The sequence below is a fragment of the Hipposideros armiger genome, unplaced genomic scaffold (assembly GCF_001890085.2).
Source record: "Hipposideros armiger isolate ML-2016 unplaced genomic scaffold, ASM189008v1 scaffold_257, whole genome shotgun sequence".
Classification (NCBI taxonomy): Eukaryota; Metazoa; Chordata; class Mammalia; order Chiroptera; family Hipposideridae; genus Hipposideros; species Hipposideros armiger.
Window position 1 is genome coordinate 1,403,089 of NW_017731607.1, and position 20,307 is coordinate 1,423,395.

Sequence of the window (20,307 nt, forward strand, 5' to 3'; positions counted from 1 at the left end):
CGCGCCACTCGGCCAGCCCCAGTCTTCTGCTATTCTTAACTTCCCTCTCCTATTTACCATTTCTTGATTTGTCTCTTTTTTTATTTAATTTTTTGTTAAATTTTTTCCAGTATTTCTGTATGTCTGGAACAGAAGAAGGTTTGTCCATCAGCGTTCAGACTTATTTTGTTAGGTCTGCACAATGTATTAAATATTTGAGAGCCTTTAGGTGAGGAATGCAAGCTCTACGTTGTTGCAAAGCCCACTCCTCCCTTGTCCTACTGGCCTGATATACTTCTTCACATCACCCAGCATATATTTTCATTTGAGTTGTCTACAGAGATAGACAAATATTAGTTTCTAAAAATTTAATTCACATAGCATTTGAAAATTGCATCCTGTTTTTTTAAAAAATCCTTGTAATTGAGCTGAATAGTGGATGTGTGTAACATTAAGAGTTTCTTTAATGGTCCAGAATATCTGCCTATAAATTGATACCAGTATTGAGATTGGTGATGTCTATACAGCATACTATTTCCTTATAGTGTAAGAAAGGGTGTGAGCTATAGGCATAATTGCAAGTATCCCTGGGTTTTAGGGCCATAAAACTGGAGAGAACAAATATTCTTGAGGTCCTCTAGGACTGTCTTTTTAGGGAACACCTAGACTCTGCAGTAATCTGAGCTGGCAATATTAGCACTGGCTGGAAAAACTAGCTGGAAAGTACTTTTGAAAAGTAATTTTGTGAATTTATTCTAATATCTTATGTGGTCTGTTTCCTTTCTTTTGACCAATTAGAAGTATGAAGAGACTGAGTTTGTCACCAGGAGGAAAGTACCAGTCGATAACAATAGATGGTAGAAAACAGTGGTCATTTCATGGACCCACTATAAAGCCATCTTGTTTTAAATTACCTAAAGGAGTGGTTCTTAATGTCAGGGAGTTTCAGAATCATTTGAGGGGCTTATAGCTTCTTAGGATACAATACTTCCTCTTCCGCCTGCCCTTTCCCCTTTGTTAGTTTCTAAGTGTCCATCATGTATGCCCCCCACCCCCCCACCCCCGCCAAACACATATACTGCCTGTGAATGACTGTTCCTGGGCCAGGAACCATCAAGCTAAGATGTTAGTGCTTAGCCAATCACATTGCCCCATAGCATGACATATATCGATTGTGAAATCATTATGTACATTTTTAGCACAAAATGTTTAAATAATTATGAATTTCTGCATGTTTTGCATACAGTTTCAATGATTAGAATTAAAGATCATTTTTCCCCAGCAATGTTATAGAACTAAACTATCTTCATTGTGATAGCTTACCCTAACCTTGACTTTTAAGTCAATCAATTAATTAATTATTGTTTGGAATTTTAGGCATATCATTAAGAAACAATGTATGCCCTTGCTGGATAGTCAGAGACCAAAAAAGGAAAGGTTAACCTCTTTTGGCTATTGAGTTTGAGGCGTCCCTTGGTTTTAAGAATCTTTTAATTATTGAATTAATGATGCTGAATTATTCTCAGTGTTTTTTTGTGGTAGCCCAGCGTACTCCTATTAGAACTGTTTTCTTCTCCAGTCCTCTGACAATCATATTCTTATACCTCTTCACAAAGATTGAATCTGATAAACACTGATCTACATATTTGCAATCAAAATCTTGGCAAAATTCATCAGTTAATTTCCAGCTGATGTGGTGAACTACATCTTCTCTGTGTATGTATCACTGCTCCACATTCTCCTACCAGTGAACTGAAGATTTGTTTACTGTTCAAAATGGAAAGTCAACCAGTAGGAAACAAATAAAACTTCACATAACAAAGGACATTCTAGCTAGTTCTGAAAATCTGAAAATAATTCTGGGATGCTTTGGGAGAGGGGTTAGGTCCAGCAGCAGGTGTGTAGTTTGGAGAAGCTCTCCAAGACCTAGATATGTGAACATATATGCAAAGAAGAAAAAGAAACCAACCATTTCTTAATTTATTGAACAACTACCGTGCTAAGTGAATTACATAGGATTTCATTTAATCCTTTTAAGAGTTGCGTATTTTGCGACTAGGTCAGTGGGTATTATAAATGAGAGGACCAAGGCCCAGTGAGATTACATAATTACCCCAGGTCATATGGCAAGATTCTATTTGATTCTAAAGCTCTTTTCAGTAGACTGGTCTTATAAAACCCTCCACTCAGTAGTTTATATCTAGGCAGTTTAAATAACTGAGAAAGGAATTTGTATCTAAATTCAAAAAAGCACTGGAAATCAATATTGTGCGCTCTATTGTTCTACTCGATATCTTCTTATTGTTGGAATTCTCTCCGATGGATGAGGTTTCCTGCTTGTGTGAAAGAGAATACTGCACCCTGATTGGAATGAGCAGATAATAGTTTTGTTGACAGAATTTCTTTAGACATTTTAATAGGCAGTAGAGAAGGGATAAATTAGCTGTCTTTGAATGGGATGAAATTTGCAAATAGCAGGACTAAATAGTACATACCCCAAAACGTGGTATTGTGTAGGAATACAGAACTTTTGCTTTGATTGAAGGATAAACAGCAGTGTTCATATTTTTACATCAGTTTCGAGTGAAGCCTACTTTAAAATCAGTTCTTCTAGTCCACTGGGTTGTTATCCTAGGGGAAAGTGGGATGAAATGCAGTGGAAGATGCTATTATTATTCCGATTTTACAGATGAGGAAACTGAGGCACAGAGCAGTTAAGGAATTTGCTCATAGTCCCACAACTGGTAGCAGAGCTGAATTCAAACTCAAGCAGTCTGGCTCCATAGCCGTCCTCCTAATTACTATAGAACACTACCTCTTTAACACCTGCAAAGACTAAAATTGCTGTTAGTATACATTTGTGAATTTCTTATTCTTACATGGTTTCCGGAATGAGATTTCATTTCAGTCCACATTTCCATTTTGATTATTTAAAGACCAGCTTAGACAAGGAAGCCTTATTACAATTCCTGTCATGTAAGCCTTCGTATGAAGAACATGCTTCACTGAGAAGCTGGCTGCAAGAATGGGCACTTGACGGGCCCATATTTTAGCTGTCATATGATTGGCTCTCAGTATTTCCTTATAAATTCACACTCATTTTCTGTTAGAAACATTTCGAGTCTATCACCCCTGTAGAGATTATTGGGCTGGCAATTGGTTTTATAATACAAGGACCATAGGGGTTCTCATGTTCTCTCACTCTCTGTTAGGTCTGCACCTAAGAACTGAATTTGCACTTACGGAAGCTAAGCTGAAAGGCTCTGAGGTGATTGTTCAGCAGAGCTCAGAATTTTTTATCCTTATGCAGTAATCCTATCAGTAACCATATATGCTTTAGATGAGTTCAGAATCTTTTAGGATTTGTTCAAAACTGTGCTGCTACCAGGATTCCTGTTTCTATATCAACTGGAACCTACACCTAAACAAGCCATGCCTTTGAGTCCAAAGAAAATGCCATAAAGTAAAATGATGTTGTTCTTTTTACCTTAAGAAAGATGACATTAGTGTGTAACTTCTCGAAGCCGTAGTCACCACAGAACTGCTATTCCTTTCAGAGATGGAGGAAAATTTTGAGGCTGGTACTACTCATAAAATAATAAAAATCACTGCTGTTAATCACTTACCTGGTGCCACACACTGAGCCAAACACGTTATATAAACATGACCTCATTTAATCCTCACTACTATCTTATGGGTATAATCACTTTGATACCCATTCAACAAATTAAAATAGTCCAATTTGGAAAAGTTAAGCAGCTTGCCTGAAGTGACTGACACTGTTAGAATTAAACCCCAGGTCTGTGGGACTCCAGAGGCTAAACTCCTGTGTTTCCCATTTTAACCTGTATCATTAGGTACATTATTTAATAAGCTTCACATAATTGCAGCATATACTATTAGAGTTTGCAGAACTCCAGAATTCTCGGGTGCCTGGTTGTCTCAGTTGGTTAGAGAGCAGTGCTTACAGCACTAGGATTGCCAGTTCAATTCCCACATGGGCCAGCGAACTGTGCCCTCCACAACGAGATTGAAAACAACAACTTGACTTGGAGCTGATGGGTCGGGAAGGAACACCCTGTTCCCCAATAAAAAAAAAAAACACTCCAGAATTCTCCAGCCTGACGATTTATAGATGAGGAAACTGTTCCAAAGAGGTTAAGACTCAAGGTCACGTACCTTATCAGGGGCCATCTTCATTGTTCATTGTTTAGCTTCTATTATGCTGAAATTGCTTGACTCACAGTGGGCTTAAGTAAACCTAGGCAGTCAAACCTTTTCTAGGGGAGGAACTGGAAGAGGAAAATAGGCTGTCTTTTCCAGGCCTAGCTTCTCTTCTTTGCTTTATCTACTGTGTCAGACATAGTTGGAATTATTTCATGCCTCTGAAAAGCAACCAGGATCTCTAGAAGCAGGAACATAACTTCAGAAAAAAAAGCTGCTTTTCTACTCTTTGATGACTAATCCAGGCTGTGTGGCTTCCTCTTTTCCTTGCCCACAAAATAATTATAATTCTGGCGGGGGCGGGGGGGGGGGGGGGGGAACCCCAACAACTACAATACTGGAGTACTGGATTTTGCAAAGCCATGGAAATTAAGCAGTTACCTTACAGTACCAGAAGTTCAACTTCATGCCTTTTGTGGATGTTTTTCTTAACACTTGGGATGGTCCAGTGTCAGAGCTCATAATCAGACAGTCACAGGGTGTGGCCAAACGTTCAGCAGCCTCTCTGGATTGGATTCAGATCACACTTCAGCTGTGGCTAGTGTCCCAGTTGCCAGGCAACATTTGGATGTTTATTTTGAAGTCGGCCCACATGTTGCATCAGAGGCCAAAGCTTCATGTGCTGCTGCTGCTACTTCCCAGAGCAAGTAGAGCTTAAGTGTTCTATTTTTATCTTAAGTCTGTGTGTCCCTTTTAACGCTGTATCATGAATGCACAACATACTCAGTTGGGATAGAATCAATCATCTTGTTTCCCCCGGATAATGTTCACATCGCCTCGTTTTGCAAGTGCTCGCCTTCATCCAGCCTGCTGCACTCTGGACTGAGTATCTCTGTTACTTTCCTGCCTCTAAGTCTAGCTCACCTGGAATGACTACCCTATCTTAACCTCCATCTCTATTTACTATGAAAGTCCAAATATTTTGTTTTAATTTCTGAAAGTAGGGGAGTCGACTTGTTATAGCCCAAAGTACATGGGCATCATTTCATGTCTGTTCAAATGCAAACTCCCACCGCTTCTTAACTGTGAGATCGCAGACAGGTTACCTAGCTTCTCTGAGCCTCAGTTTTCTCATTTATAAAAGGCAGATAATAATGGTTACCTCCTAGGATTTTATAAAGATATATGGGAATCAGATATGTAAGGCATCTGTCACAGTTCCTGGCACGTAGAAGATTCTACAGTCCCCACCCCACCTCTCTGTTGATCACACCATGATAAATACTAAATAAATAATTTCCATCCCCTCTGTGAAGTCATTCCTAACCGCCTTCCAAACTTGCATCTCAGAAAGACTCTCCCACTTCTGGTGTCTTATAACATCGTATTGTACTTAAGATCCTGTCATAATCGACCTTATCTCATATTAGCATACATGCTGAGGTACAGTTTGTGCCCTAGGTAGATCTGCTGGCACAGAGTCACGTTCTGCCTGACAGAGAGGTGTTGACTTCATTTTTAGATGAATCATGTTTTTCTTAATGACAAATACTGTATGTTGTTAGGTGACTGTATTGCAGGTCTCTAAAAGCATCATTATTATGCCATGTTAATAATTGAAGGCATTGCAAGAACGCACGTTGTGGTGTGTCAGCATAGCAAACAATAAACAAACCTAAACATCTGAATATTCATTTCCTGAAGTGGATAACCTATCATTACAGAAAGGAAAATGTGAACCTGTACTCCCTGGGTCTATAAATGGTGCTTGTGCAGAGTGTCAGTACTTTCCTTAGAAAGCCACTCATCAGCCCTATTGTTTATTCCAGGTGTCTTACAGGAAGCAGCTCTGGGATTTTTGTGTATATGTACTTTTTTTTAAGTTGTGCACGTCTCAGGCTGATGACAATGAGGATGTAAATGACTAGATGTTTAAACTACGTTTTCCTAACCAGTTTCCTGATGTGTGTGCTTTGAACAAAAAATTTCTGATGATTGAGTAAAACTCATAATGTTGCTTTTGAGCCATCCGAGAATACTTTCATGTTTATTCATGTACAAATTCATACATTTATTCAGCAAGCACTTGTTGAGGAACTACTGTGTGCCAGGTCGTGGGGATGTGCAGCAACAGAGACAGGCATGGCTCCTGCCCTCCTGGGAGTTCAAGTCTAACCTGTAGATCCTGTGAGGAAAGAACTTTAAAAAAATAAATAAATCTGTCATTTCCTTTCTTTCATTATTTGAGATATGTTATTAAATAAGAATCGTATTATGGTTTGGAAACAAATTGTTTTTCTCTTGTGCATCTAGCAGAGCTAGTTTTAAAAGTTAAAAATCAGTTATTGATTTGTCAGGTTTTCTTAATTAGAAAATGTTTAATATTTATTTGGTCTTTTACTTGTATTGCCGTAATATTTGGTATCTAATTTGACTCTCATAATAACCCTGTGGGGTGCATGCTATTTCCTTTGTGGGCATCATTGCTTAGCAGGTGTAATCCACTTGCCTGTGGACTCATGGCCACTAAGAAGCCATCAGACTGAAATTTAAGTCTTCTTATTTATTAATTGTATTCTTGAGTCTAAGCTTTAAAAAATGAGGTAGTAAAGTTATGCTTCATTCTTTGTTTAAATGAATTTTTTAATGGATGGTTAGAAAATGGAAACAAAGATTTGAATCAACAGTGATTTTTGAGCTTCTCTCTGCTCCAATACACTCAGCACTGTGGTAGACACTGTGAGGCCCAGAAATGGCCGCTGCCTCTTGATCAATTTATAGCTTCTTTGATAAGACAAGCTAGGAACGAGCTTAGTAAGCCTCCAACACAGCATAGATGATTTAAGTGTTCAAGTGAGAAGTTCAAATGTATATAAGAGTTGAGAAGCAGATATGAGCTAAAGCAGATACAGGTATTGTATCTTGAGCTAAATCTTTACGGGGAGGGATACGTGGGAACTGAGCTAGGAAAAGACTTTGTAGGCAGTGGGAATGATGAAAGGCTCAGAGGCGGAAGGGGGCTTGATGGTGACGGTGGTGATAACACTAGCACTTGCCTAGCATGCATCACTTGCCAAGTACTGTTGTAATTGGTTCATGTAAATTAACTTATTCCTAAAACAACCCTATGAGGTAAGAATTGTTACTATTCCCGTTTTACAGATGAGGACACTGAGGCACAAAGAGGTTAAGTAAATCACTCGAGGTTGCCCATGAATTCAGTGTCAGCTGGAATTCCACCAAACAGCCTTGAGTCCAGAGTCCCCTCTCACAGTGAGTCATGCTGCCTGCCGAGGTGCCCATGAGACAGAAAGGACACCATCCTGGTTGGAAGGGATGCTTGGTATGAGCCATTGCATGAGAGGTAGTGGAAAAAGTAGATTAAGTCAAATAAGGGAGAGTCTAAATTTCAGGCAGAAGGCATTGGGCCTTATCTAGGACACAGTGGGAAACCATCAGAGTGGGAACATGATACACATTGATTGCAGATAAATTAGTCAGGCAGCCACAGACAGAAAAGATTGGGTGTTAGAGATGGGGGTGTGGATGAGGGTGGGAGAGAACCAGACATGGAAACTATTACAGGGGCCTTGATGTAATACAGGTGTGGGAGATACGTGACGAGACCAGGAGTGTGGGTGGCAAAAGAAATGAAAGGATGGGTTGGTGATGAGGATGGGAACCAGCACTGCGCCTGACCGCAGGTGGTTCAGGGCCAGGTGAATTGCCTACATTTCGTCATGTGGCCCACACAGCAACTCCAGAGTCAGGTGCATTTACGCCCATTTTATAGATAAGGGAGTGAAGGCTCCAGGAGGTTGATGAATGTGAATTCACAAGTACTGGGGCAGGGGTTTGAGCCTGCACCTGTCTGCCTTGGCTTCCTCACTTTAAGGTAAAATAATGTGGTCTGGTGATAAAGCAGGGCCACTGATAAGGTATAGAGAATTGTTCACATTATACATGATAGAGTCATGGGGAGAAATCAGCGCGCTGAGGTAGCAATGGTATAAGAGAAGGAGAGGGTTTGTAACTGAATATTAACACAGAGAAGCATGGAGCAAGTGGAAGAGGCTTCCAGAAGGAAGCAGGTCATAGGGCTAGGGAGAGAGACTGCAGCTCCTAGTGTCACAGCAGCCATGGGGGAGAGGACGGTGTGTGATTCAGAATGAAACTGCTGATAGAGTCTCAGGTGGAAAAGGAGAGTGCAGACATGCAGCTGGCATCCCTAGTAACCCGCAACAAACACAAGCCAGGTGGGGTGTGTGAAGGGTGATTATATAGTGTGGCAGGTGGGAGGACCTAGGAATGCTGCCGGTGAGGAGAGGGGAAAGCATACAAGGTCTGGACGGAAGTGAAACAGTTCTGACTCATCTCATCAGCTGGCCCGCTCTCTGTGCACAGTCTGAACCATGGCAGCCAGTGACTGGCCCAGACATTAAGGTGAGGCTGTGTGACGACGGAAGAGGGGCGGGAGCGTGGATTGCCGTGACCCAGTCGCAAGTGCCCAGAAAGAAGCTAGAAGTCTTTTGGGAGCTCAAGCAAGTGAGAGGACTCTATTACGCAGAAGACAGAGAAGTAAGGAGCTGAGGGAATGCCGCTTTCGTCAGCCAGATTTAATGGGAGCGGAATGGATGCGTCAGCCCTGTAGACCCCACCCCTGCTAAGGGAGCCTTTAAGTCTCCCAACTTGGTCATTCACCAGGACCTGTGGTGAGGGCACAACTCTTTCCATTCACATCCAGCATCGCAGGATGGATGAGGATGGTCCTATCTCTTCTTGTGCAGCCTCACTAGACACCGTATAAACAAGAAAACCTGCTGTGAGTAAGAGGGGAGATTAGCAGGTTTGTGTACCCAACAGACAGCTCTTTTAAAGGGACCCCATCCAGTGGCAGAGACGATTCATGACACAACTGTGTGATTACCTACCTGTATTTGGTGCTATGAGTGAGTGATTGGGGAATTGGAGGAGGGTATCCGCCCACTAAGGATCAAATGCAGTAGTTCAGAAGTTATAATGCCAGGGCTGGGAGCCAGTAAGATACACCTGAAAGGAAGGGCGTGTGGGAATTGGATATTGGGGAAGAGAAGCATCCCAACCAGGAGCACTTGTGTGAAAACAATATCACGGGAGAGAGAAGTGAGGTGAGCGCCGAGACAGGAACAGGCTGGCTGCCCGGAGCAGCTGTTCTGAATTGCGAGGTGGGTGGGATTGGAGCCTGGGGGTCTTTAAAGGCAAGAGAAAAAACGTTCGTGCGATATGGTGGGCAACAGGCGTCATCATGGTTGGTTCTACTTTAGAGGGAGACGTGTGCATGAGAGTGACATGTGGGAAGATTAATCAGGCCAGAACGGGTAAGAGAGCTAGAAGGCTGTGTAGCCTGGGAGACCTTTGCAAAATATATGTAAAAAAGGAAAGCAGTTTCCATTTTCCAAGGGTCTTAAACGCATATCATCTTTCCCTCATATCGCTGTTTACTGCAGTAAACTTCCAAAATAATTACTGTAGTAAGTAAACACATTTAAAGAGATTTTGTTGAATAATGCCACAAAATAAGATGATATATTGGGTAAGCACAGGATTGAAATATTTTTTTCTAGGCTGCAATTACTGTCTTTTATCAATATTGGTTTATTTTTAATGCAGTTTGACAATACAACAAGATTATTTGAGGTGGATCTGAAATTTAGAACTCAAACATTTGTTTTGTCACCTAGGATTCTCCTCTTACCTCTGTTAGAACACCTTTGTACCATAAACCTGCTTGACGTCTGTTTATCTCTGTGGACTATGAACTCTTTCAAGGCTGTGATGGTGTCTTACTCATCGTGTATCCTTAGCCTTTGGCTCACTGCATTTTAAGTAGCAATTGTTGAATGGGTAGGTGGAGAATGATTATAAGAGGTATTTTTCCTCTATTTTGTTACTCTGATTTATGCCTTAATTCAAGTTTAGAAATGACTAATAATACTCTGATGTTAAGAGACTTTCATGGGTCATTTGGAAGGGAAAGTATTGTTATAGCTGCCACTCAGCCTGATTTACAGCACTAATTCTAATAGAGATTTTTTTGTACGTATGAGTACTGATAGTTGTGTTTTAAAATTGGCTACTTCTTGATTTTAACAGGACCGGCTAAGTGGTAGGTCCTGCAGCACAGCCACTGGTGTAGAAATCAGGCAGCCTAGGTCTCAGCCTCAGCACACACAGCTGAGAGTCCTCCCTGACGGTTTGCCTGGATGATGCTCATTCGCCAATTAACTTCACTTCCTCAGCATCACCTGTCCTGACTGTCTCCTGAGCTAACTCTGGTTGCCTAGTCTATGTTATTGTGGAACCATTTATAGCGTTTATCACAGTAATCATAGAAATGATTATTCTTTTTTTTTTTTTTTTAAGATTTTATTGGGGAATTAGGGGAGGGGAACAGCACTGGGAAATTGGGGGAAGGGGAACAGACAAGTTGCTGTTGTTTGTTCTTCAGTCTAGTTGTGGAGGATGTTGCTTCACTGGCCCAAGCTGGCACCATCATTGCACTCTTCCTGGGCGAGGCAGATCAGTCACTGGCCTCTGGACGGCCACTCATTGCGGCTGCCAGCCACACACGGTAGCTTATGGCAGCCCACTGCAGCAGGGGCTGCAGCCTATGCTGTCACCGGCGACCCATGGCAGCCCAGCTCCAGGTTGAGCTGTTGTTCAGCATCTTAGCTGTAGAGGGCATTGTTACTGGCCCTCATATGTGGGATCCGAACCGGGCCCTCTGGCATCCCAAGCCAGTTCCTAACCAATGCACCGCTCGGCCGGCCCGAAATGATTATTCTATTCATGTTATCTCCAATGAAGCTATAACTTTCACACACATAGGGAACTGTCTGTTGGTTTCACTGGTGTTCCCATTGGAACCTGAGGACACCTGAGTCTCAGGCCCATCCTGCCTGCACCACTCGGCCAATAGGCTGACACAGGAGTTGGGCTATAGCATAAGATTTATTGCCAGAGCACTGAGAAGGCAGCAGGTTAACACCTCCAAAAACTGCCTAACATTCTCAGACTGCCATTAGGATATTTAAGGGGAAAACTGGGTGCTCCTCCAGAGGCTATGTGAGGGTTCCGGGGGCGTGCATGGAGCCTGCCCTCTGGCACTTGGGTTCTCTGGTGGAGTCAGCAACCCAGGAACAATGATGGGAGTAGCCTGGTAGACCATTGAGATTGTGATCAATATGACTAGGGGTGTTAATCATAATTTTCAGGGTAATTTTCTAAAACAGGGAACTGGGAAGGATGGGACATTCCAAGCTCCAGCCCCAGGGGAATGATCTATTGTTAAGCTATAGGTAGGTCAAGGAAAGGTAGGGCCGAGATGTTGCAACTGGCCCTGCTTCACCATCACCTGACTTAGTCTCTGGCACAAACTACCGTATTTCCCCATGTATAAGACGCACCTTAATTTTGGGGCCCGAAATTTGAAAAAAAAAATGTATTACATAAAGTTATTGAACTCAAGTTTTATCCATCATAAAATTCATACAACTCCTCATCACTTGTGGGAAATACAAGTAAAAAGTCTACAACCACTGTATAAAATGCACCCAGTTTTTAGACCCTAAATTTTTCTGATACATGGGGAAATACAGTAAATTTGAATTAACTCTTCAAAAATTTGTAATTATGTTATTTATATCCATAATTAGAAATTCAAAAATACAAAAGATTTAAAATGAAAGTATATTCAGTCCCTCACTAGAGAGAACAAATATTAAAAGTTCCTTGTCTTTACAAATAGAAAAATTGAACGAACTATGATTGGCTGGAGTTGAATGGGTTCACAGTGGGGTGGGATTGCTTCCCTGATTTCCAGACCCCATGAATAGCTTTCCTATTTCAGTTTCAAAATGTTAGTACCTTAGTGATGGTGGAATCTGGACTGAGGTGAAACAGTTCTGTCTTCCATGGAGGAATCTATGCTGAGAGCAGATAGGGCCAAGGCCTTCAGCTAAATTCCCATGATGACCTGCTCCATGCTTATTAATAGCTATTCCATGTAGATTTTACTGTTCTCGGGGGGCCTTTGAACAGAGGATCATATCCAGCTATTGCTTAATGAAATAGTAAGGCAGGTTGGAAACCCCAAGGCTATGGGATTCGGGGAATGTTTTAGTAAATTTGGATGTTTAGAAAATAAATTAATGTTCATTTGAAGATTTGCAGCTTAAAAAGCACTTTCATGTGAGTTGTTTGGTCTTTGGTGGTTTTATATGGTTGAGCGAAACCATTGAAGGAGTGGGATCTAGCAAACCGGAACTTCTTGAGTTTGAATGGAAATTTGTACAATCAATTCTAATTGTGAATTATATGCATATGAGTACATTAACCCCCACAAATTAAAAAAAATTCTCCAGAAAAAAAATGTACATTTATATTTGTCCATGGATTTGATGGGGTGGAGGAGGGGGAACCTACCTTGGTACATCTTCCAGTTCTTTATCCCAAAGAGAATGTGAGAGAGATAGACCACTTCATGCCCTGCTACAGGACCAGGGGTGTGTGTGTGTGTGTGTGTGTGTGTGTGTGTGTGTGTGTGTGTGTGTGTGTTGGAGTGGGGGCATGCTCAGTTGGTGCCTAGGGGTGCTCAGGAATTGTTAAGTTCATATGATTATGTTGAAAAACCAGTCTACTAAAGCTTTGGGCTTTTATCTATAAATTGTGGTCATTTAACTATAAGCACTACCATGCTCTCCATTACGTGAGGTCTGTGGGGAAGGCAATTTTGTTCACAGGCCATGAAGTATAGTGGGTTCATACAATCACCTGGAGTGGTAGTATGTGTGGCTCTGGGAAGCAGGGTCCAGCGGGAATGGATGGGCTCATCCTGCCCTGCCTCTGACACGGCTCCGGGCCGGGCATCAGAGACTGGATTCTGGGTATTGTTGGCAGGACAGCAGCTGTTTCCTGACAGCCGGATACTTAAGAAGGCAGCTTGTGCCAGATGGAATCCCCGGGCTCTAAAACCTAAGGGACTCAAATGTTAAGGAGGTTTAATGAGCCTGGCTTGGAATTCACAAAGATAGTAATTGTCTGTTTAATATTAACCAGTGTAATAGAAGTTAAGTGCTAGAGCAGTACTCAGTCCCTGCAAGTATCACATGCACATCCCACTGCTTGGGTGATAAGATTTCAGGGACGGGTTCCACGACCCTCTTGTATCCCTGGGAAAGGTGTTTCTTGAACACTTCAGTTACCATTCATCCCCCTTGCCCTCCAGGGAGGAGCCTAGATGAGACAGGTATGCAACCCATCTCCCATGCCTCTTTTCCTTACATGACACTGAATGGACAATTCTAATCGACCACAGACTATTTCCGAGAGCTATGTCCCATTCCTTCTAAAAACATCATAGGGATGAGGCACTGTAATTTAATGAGCATCTACACTGTTCCAGACATTCTACACACTTTATTTTAAATATAACCCCACAAAATAGATGTTATAGGCCCCATTTTATGTTCTTGAGAAACTGAGACTCAAAGTCACAGAGCTAGTAATTGGCGGAGCTGGCATTTGCACAAAATTCTGTCAAGTTTCAGAGTTCTTTCCAAAAATAACACAAACAATAATTACAATAATGTTTACTGAGCACTTATATACCAGGCAGTAATAAACTTACAAGGTAGTTGTTATCTACTAAAGAAAAATTGAGACAGGGGAAACTAAAGATCAGAAAATTTAAATAACTTGCCCAAGATTATTTAATTAAGTAGCACAACCCTTTGATCTGGTTGCAAAGGTTTTTACCCCCTAGGCAAAAACCTCTTACTGGACTTGTATGGAAGTGGCTCCCTAGACAAGGTGAAACCAAGGTAAAGAGGTAAGAGCAAGTATGGTTAAGAGGAGCTGAAGGATAAAGTAGGTTGTAGATTAACTATAATCAAACTTTCTGTTTCTTTCTTTCTTAGGTGTCTACTTCCTCTGCTCCACCCAGCAAGCCTTCCAGTATGAATCCCACAGAAACCAAGGTATGAAGAGGCTTCCTGGGTCAACTTGCATGAATGCCTTTAAATTGATTAATGTGAAGCAAAACAAATGTAGACTAACAGTTGACAGATGAGTTGTATGTCCTAGAAAGCTTAGGTTATAGAAGTAAACATTTCTTCCTAATTTGTGGGGCGTCTTTGGAAACTCAGTTTCCCTTTCAATATTTACCTCAAACAGCATCTGTACATTTCTATATCATTTTAGAATATCTAGTAAAGTATAGCCACCCAGAGTTTTTTTGGTCCTAGGCTTAACTGAATTTTTTATTTGAAAGATAATCTAAGTGCATTTATCTGGATGTAAATAAGAGTATAAGTTCTTAACTTCTTACTAAAATTGTTTTATTGTTCTAGTCACCTAAAACTAAATATAAGAATGAGAAAAGTTATACTAAGTGAACATAGAAAGAAGTGAAGCAGACACTGGTTATTTCATATGCTTTCTGAAGTTTCTTTCTGAAATTTGAGTCATGTGGGGCACCGTCTTAATAATGAACCTTTGTTGACCTCTATTTGAGATTTATTCTATTATTTCTTGAAATTTCAATAGAAAAAATAATGTTCTCTGGTGGGATTGTCACATAGAGTAAGCATAGGTTTGGAGTTGACTGACGCTCTCTTAAACCCTCTCCCTTAGTTACCATGTCTCAAGCTCTGTTCCTTGGGAGTATTCTGGACTGGAGGATTAAAGAGGGAGCACTTTCAAGATACTCTCAACTAATTTTTATGAGCCAATATTCTTTAGTGCCTTTAAGAGCTACCCGCGCTCCATTATTATTAAGTTGCCCTTGTTTAAAATCACCGACACACATTTACTTTTCTGTCGTTCATTATTACTTTGCTATCCGAGTGGGAGCCTATGCCATAATTTAGTGCTATTGGGGGATCCTATGGCCTCATCTTGAACTCTTTTTAAAGGACACTGCAAATATCTAGGAACATACTGTCTGAATCTAAGCTCTTACAAATGTCATCTAACATTTATTTTAATTTTTATATTTATTTTTAATCTAAAAATTGTTATCTTGTATTTTACATTTATAGCATTTTCTTAATTGTTTTCAAAATATCTATTATCCGATCCATAATTAATCTATTAGCTGTCACTACTTATTTATACCAAGCTTAATCTTAAAAATTAAAAAATATATATGATCTCAATCTTAAAATCTTACAACTGTAGTAGAAACATCTACCAAAAAGAAAAAAGCATTTCTCATTGACCTTAGAGTCCATGAAAACTAAAGAAAGAGGAGCCAAAAATACAGGCTTTCCTTTTTATTATTTTGGTTTGCATTTCACCCATTGCCTGATTCTAATCCATCCCCCCTGACTCTCAGTTCAAAATCCAATGGTTATTTCAAGTTTTCTAGAGAAAATATCAGTAAACTCTTCGGCCACTGCTAAGCATTAATCATGAGAATTCCTGGCAGTCCTACGGAACTGGAGGAAGGGAAGAGAAGAAAGTAGAAGAAGAGAGAAGGGAGGGGGAGACAAAAATAAGATGCCCACGCTGAAAAATCACCAAAGGCTGACTCAGGACCACTTTTGGCCTCATTTCTCTTTCCTTGATGGATTTTAGTCACACTGTTCTCAATCATCTTATCTTCATGTGCTTCTGATGTTTGGCTCATAACATTTTCACTAACCTCTTAGAGATTTCTGTGAACTTGATAAGCATATTTCTCCAAATATTTTGAGCTTTTAGAGAAAAGCTGTTAAATTCATGATAATACCTATACCAGACCCTTGTCATGTTCTACACCTTTCAGATGAAATTCAGTCTAGCTGTGAACGGTGGTAATATGTCTAGATCTAAGTTCTCTCTCTCTCCTGCCCCTTGCACATTACAATTGGGAGTCACACTGCTATGTGTGAGATGGAAGGTCGAATCACTTCTTATCAAATCATTAGGATAAGATCCGTGAGAGACTGTGTAGCATGGACACTGGAGCGAGATGGCCTCCTGGGAATACTAGTTCCATACCAGCTGTGGAACCAGCTATTGTTGGAAAACTCCTCTGCTTTGGTTTCCTTATCTGTACAGTTTGGAGGAGAATGATAATAGTACCTATCTCACAAGACTGTGTAAGCAAACACACATACAAGGGTATGGACAGTGCCTCAGAGAGTGCTTGCTGCAAGTAGGTGCCTAGCAGGTGCCTGGTATTGGACACACAATGCCGTGATCGAGAACAAACAGCCCCAGATCCACCATGATGTCTTCAGGGAGTTGTTTAACTTCTGTGTGCCTCAATTTCTCATCCATGGAATGGGGGTGATGGCAATGATGATGATGATACCAGTCTCACAGGATTATTATGAAGACTGAGTTGGTACATGTGAAGTTTAGAACAGTCCCTGGTACTGAGGTGATCAATAAGCATTAGGTATTATTGTCATCATTATTATGTTCAGCACCAGCACCACCAGCAAAAATAAATTTAGGAAATGTATTAGTGATTACTGATTAAAATGTACGTTTCATTATAAGCTGCTTGCATCTGTGAGTGTACATTCTTAATTGTATTGTAGATTTCTTCCATGCAAAATCTTCATTGCCAAAGTCCAAATTAGATGCTATTAATAGATTAAAACCACTATAATAACAGCTTGCTTATTTTCCTTGTTAATCATTTAATAAATTACATTTGCACAAACTCAGAAGGGCATAGTAGCACATATAGAAATTCATTAACAAAGATCCAATTTGAAAGGATGCAAAATTTAAAATTTCTTTAAGAACATTTCTTTGATGATGAACTTTGTTTCTTTCCCCAAACCATAAGTGTGTTGGCATAACAAGGGTCCATTATGTGAGGAAGGTATGTATTTTCACTACAGAAACACAAGACATGATAAATTAGGAGGATGTCTGGCATTAGCCTCTTTAGATAATAGAATAAAAAACAGAAGTTTGTGCGAATTCCACCAAACAGATAAAAGGGAAAGAAATGGCAGCAAGCATTAGGCCTAATTTTTAACCTCTTATTTTGAAAAGTTCATAATACATTTAATCAAGTTTTATCCCTGTTTTCCTGTGTTACCTATACCAAGAATGCATGTGTGTATTTAAGGAATTGTCTTTTTTGAAACAGGTAACCTTTGGTTGGCTAAAACTTTGTAGAATACTCCACTAAAGATCCCATAACCAGTTCTTCAGAAGCATTCCTAGAACTTTGGATTAGATCTCTAGATTTTTATTGTGCAGTAAAAATGCATGCACTATTTACAAAATTGTAAGGTTAAGTTGCCAAAGTTTCAGAAAACTTTTGACAACACCCATGACTATTCCTTTAAGCATAACCAAACATTAGAAATATAGGTGGAAAAATATTGTTCAAGCAGCCTTTACACAGAGAAGGGGAAGGAAAGGGATCTGAAATTAATTTTATTAATGGAAATCTTAACAAATTTTCTATCACCAAAAAAAAAAAAAATCCAAACTGAAATATTTTCTTGAGACTTTAAAATGTAAGCACCTACAATGTCTTGGGGTATTATACATCAACACAGAGTAGATGCAGTAGATCAGTAGAATGAGTCTTGATATAAACATAGTAGCCCTGTTTATACATGGTACTTATTTGACTGTCAGATAAAATAACATCAGACTTGGGCCTGTGCTCCTATATTAGGTCATTCCAATCAGGGAACAGATGGAAGGACTGCATCCTCCTAACAAGAAAAGACACAAAACACAGGTGATGTGTTTCCTTGTATGAGGGCACATTTCTTTTTACTGATGGTCACTTCAGCTTCTCAGCATGTGCTAATTGCAGATCACAATCCTCTGTAATGCTCAGACCCATCATAGACTTTCTGGTAGGCTGTCACCCATCGCTCACATCCTGGCATTGAACATAAATTCCACAGCTTTCTGTGCCCTCAGTTCTGTCACCATCCCATTGTTTCACACTGTCAGCTGAAACCCGTGATAAGTAGTTCACTCATACAGAGATCAATATGTATGTGGCTTAAAGGATGAGGGTTTTTTTAAATTTTATTTTGCTTATTAGCTACAATGTTCACGTAATAAATCTTCACATATCTTTGATAAACATAGGAAAAAGTAAGATGTAAATTGGTAACTAAATAGTAAGAGTGGACTATTAATTAGTGTGATTGTTTATCTAGAGTTACAATTCCAAGCAAAGTATGATCATCTTAACTCATATAGTTTACACTTATAAAGACATCAAAATCATCTCTTTTTAGTTTCTTTAGTTGAAGAAACTTTATGATAAACCTTGTTAATGATGTTCATCCTCCCTCCCTCCCTTCCTCTTTCCTTCTCTCCCTTCCTTCCTCCCTTCTTTCCTTCTGCTTTCTTTTTCTGAATTTAGGCTGCAAAAATAGAACCTGAAAAGAAGTCACAGTCAACTAAAGTAAGTTATTTAAGTCAACTAGTGAGTTATTTGGATTCTTGGCAATAATAATGAATAACCAACTTCCTCCATTGGTGGTACTGCATGGTAAAAGGATGTTTGTCCACTAATTTAATTAATTTTGTATTACTCTTTTGAACATGATTTTATAGAATGTATAAAGTAATTATAACATTAAATGTATATATTGTTAAAATCAATGTATAATATTTTATAAATAAAATCTGTATTTCAGAAGGAATTTTGTTCAAATGTATATTTTTTTATGGGTGAAGTAATTGTTTTTTAAAAAGCAACAGGAACAAAGGGGAGAGAGGGCAAAAGGTAATGAGTATTCAATTACTTTAATGATGAGATGTCAAGAATAACTTCTGTTGAACTCAGCACCTAGATAACTTAAAGATGAGATAACTGAAAGAGGCTGGCTGCCTTAATCTTGACAGTCTTACCTTGGTTGGTACAACTAGTTACTCAGGAGACAGCTCTAAGTTTCCCTTGGGAACAGCGTTTCTGGCTTGCCTGGCTCAAGGCTGTCTAGACTGAAAGCCAATCTGTGTCCACATGGAGATAGACCCCAGGGTATATGCAAGGCAGGAAAAATATTTCTCTTGAGTGCTGCTCTTTCTCTCTTTCAAGCACGCTTAAGAAAATACGAGGTGTGATCAAACAATATGATGAATGTTTAAATTTAAAAAATGTATTGCAGTAAAAGACACATTGCCATTAATCCCCCTCAAAATACTTCCCCCTTGCTTCGAATACATTTACCCCATCATTCTTGCCACTTTCTGAAGCAGTCCTTTTTCATGAGTGTCCTTAGTTGCGCTGTTGTAGCTGCCTCAATATCTTGAATCATTTTGACTTTGGGGAAGAGCCAGAAGTTCCATGGTGCCAGATCCAGTGAATAAGGTGGATGAGGACACACTGTCATGTTTTTATTTGGCAGAAATTGCAGTATACCAGAAGCGAAGTGTGACACGGAGAATTGTCACGATGGAGGATTTACGGCACACTTTAAAACACACCTTCTCTCAACCATAGCTCACATTCCAACTGACTGCACAGAACAAGTTGAAACTTGTCACACACTGTTACTAAGGTTCAATGCACTGCTTGCAGTATTGAAGATCCCTGCCTTTCTGTTGGATGGCACTCGGCAGCAGCATTCACTGTATTTGGTGATCACAATGGAAAGTGGGAAAGGCTCTGTGTCACATATCGCTTCTGGTATACTGCAATTTCTGTCAACTAAAAATATTGCTGTGTGTCCTCATTCGCCTTATTCACTGGATCTGACACTGTGCGACTTTTGGCTCTTCCCCAAAGTCAAAATGACCATGAAAGGTAAACATTTTGAATCGATTCAGGACATCAAGGCAGCCATGACAGTGCAACTAAAGACACTCACGAAAGAGGACTTCCAGAGCTGCTTCCGAAAGTGGCAAGAACGATGGGACAAGTATGTTCTAAATAAGGAGGAGTATTTTGAGGGGGATTCATGGCAGTATGTCTTTCACTGTAATAAATTTTGTTTTATTTGGTCATTCACTGTGGGTTTTGTATCACGTACTCAGATAAAACCACAAGGTTCCCTGTGGGAAAGCACAGAGATGCTGTGGGCTGAAGTACTTTAAGTGCAGGAAAGGGTAAGGTCATCTGGGTGAAAGGCGAGGCTTATCTGATTTTGTGTGAGGCATCTTGGTGGCCCCTGAACATGATAATTCCATCGTCCACTCTAGAGG

General features: G+C 40.1%; 1 protein-coding gene across 1 annotated transcript in view; it reads left to right on the plus strand.

The window, feature by feature from the left end:
• CAST (calpastatin) overlaps positions 1-20,307 on the plus strand; it is an 87,115-nt gene that overhangs the window by 42,885 nt on the left and 23,923 nt on the right. Inside the window, exons 4-6 of the mRNA XM_019656271.1 lie at positions 14,100-14,159; positions 17,816-17,881; positions 18,524-18,565. Of these exons, the coding sequence (XP_019511816.1) occupies positions 14,100-14,159; positions 17,816-17,881; positions 18,524-18,565 (168 nt within the window). The remainder of the gene's footprint in view (positions 1-14,099; positions 14,160-17,815; positions 17,882-18,523; positions 18,566-20,307) is intronic.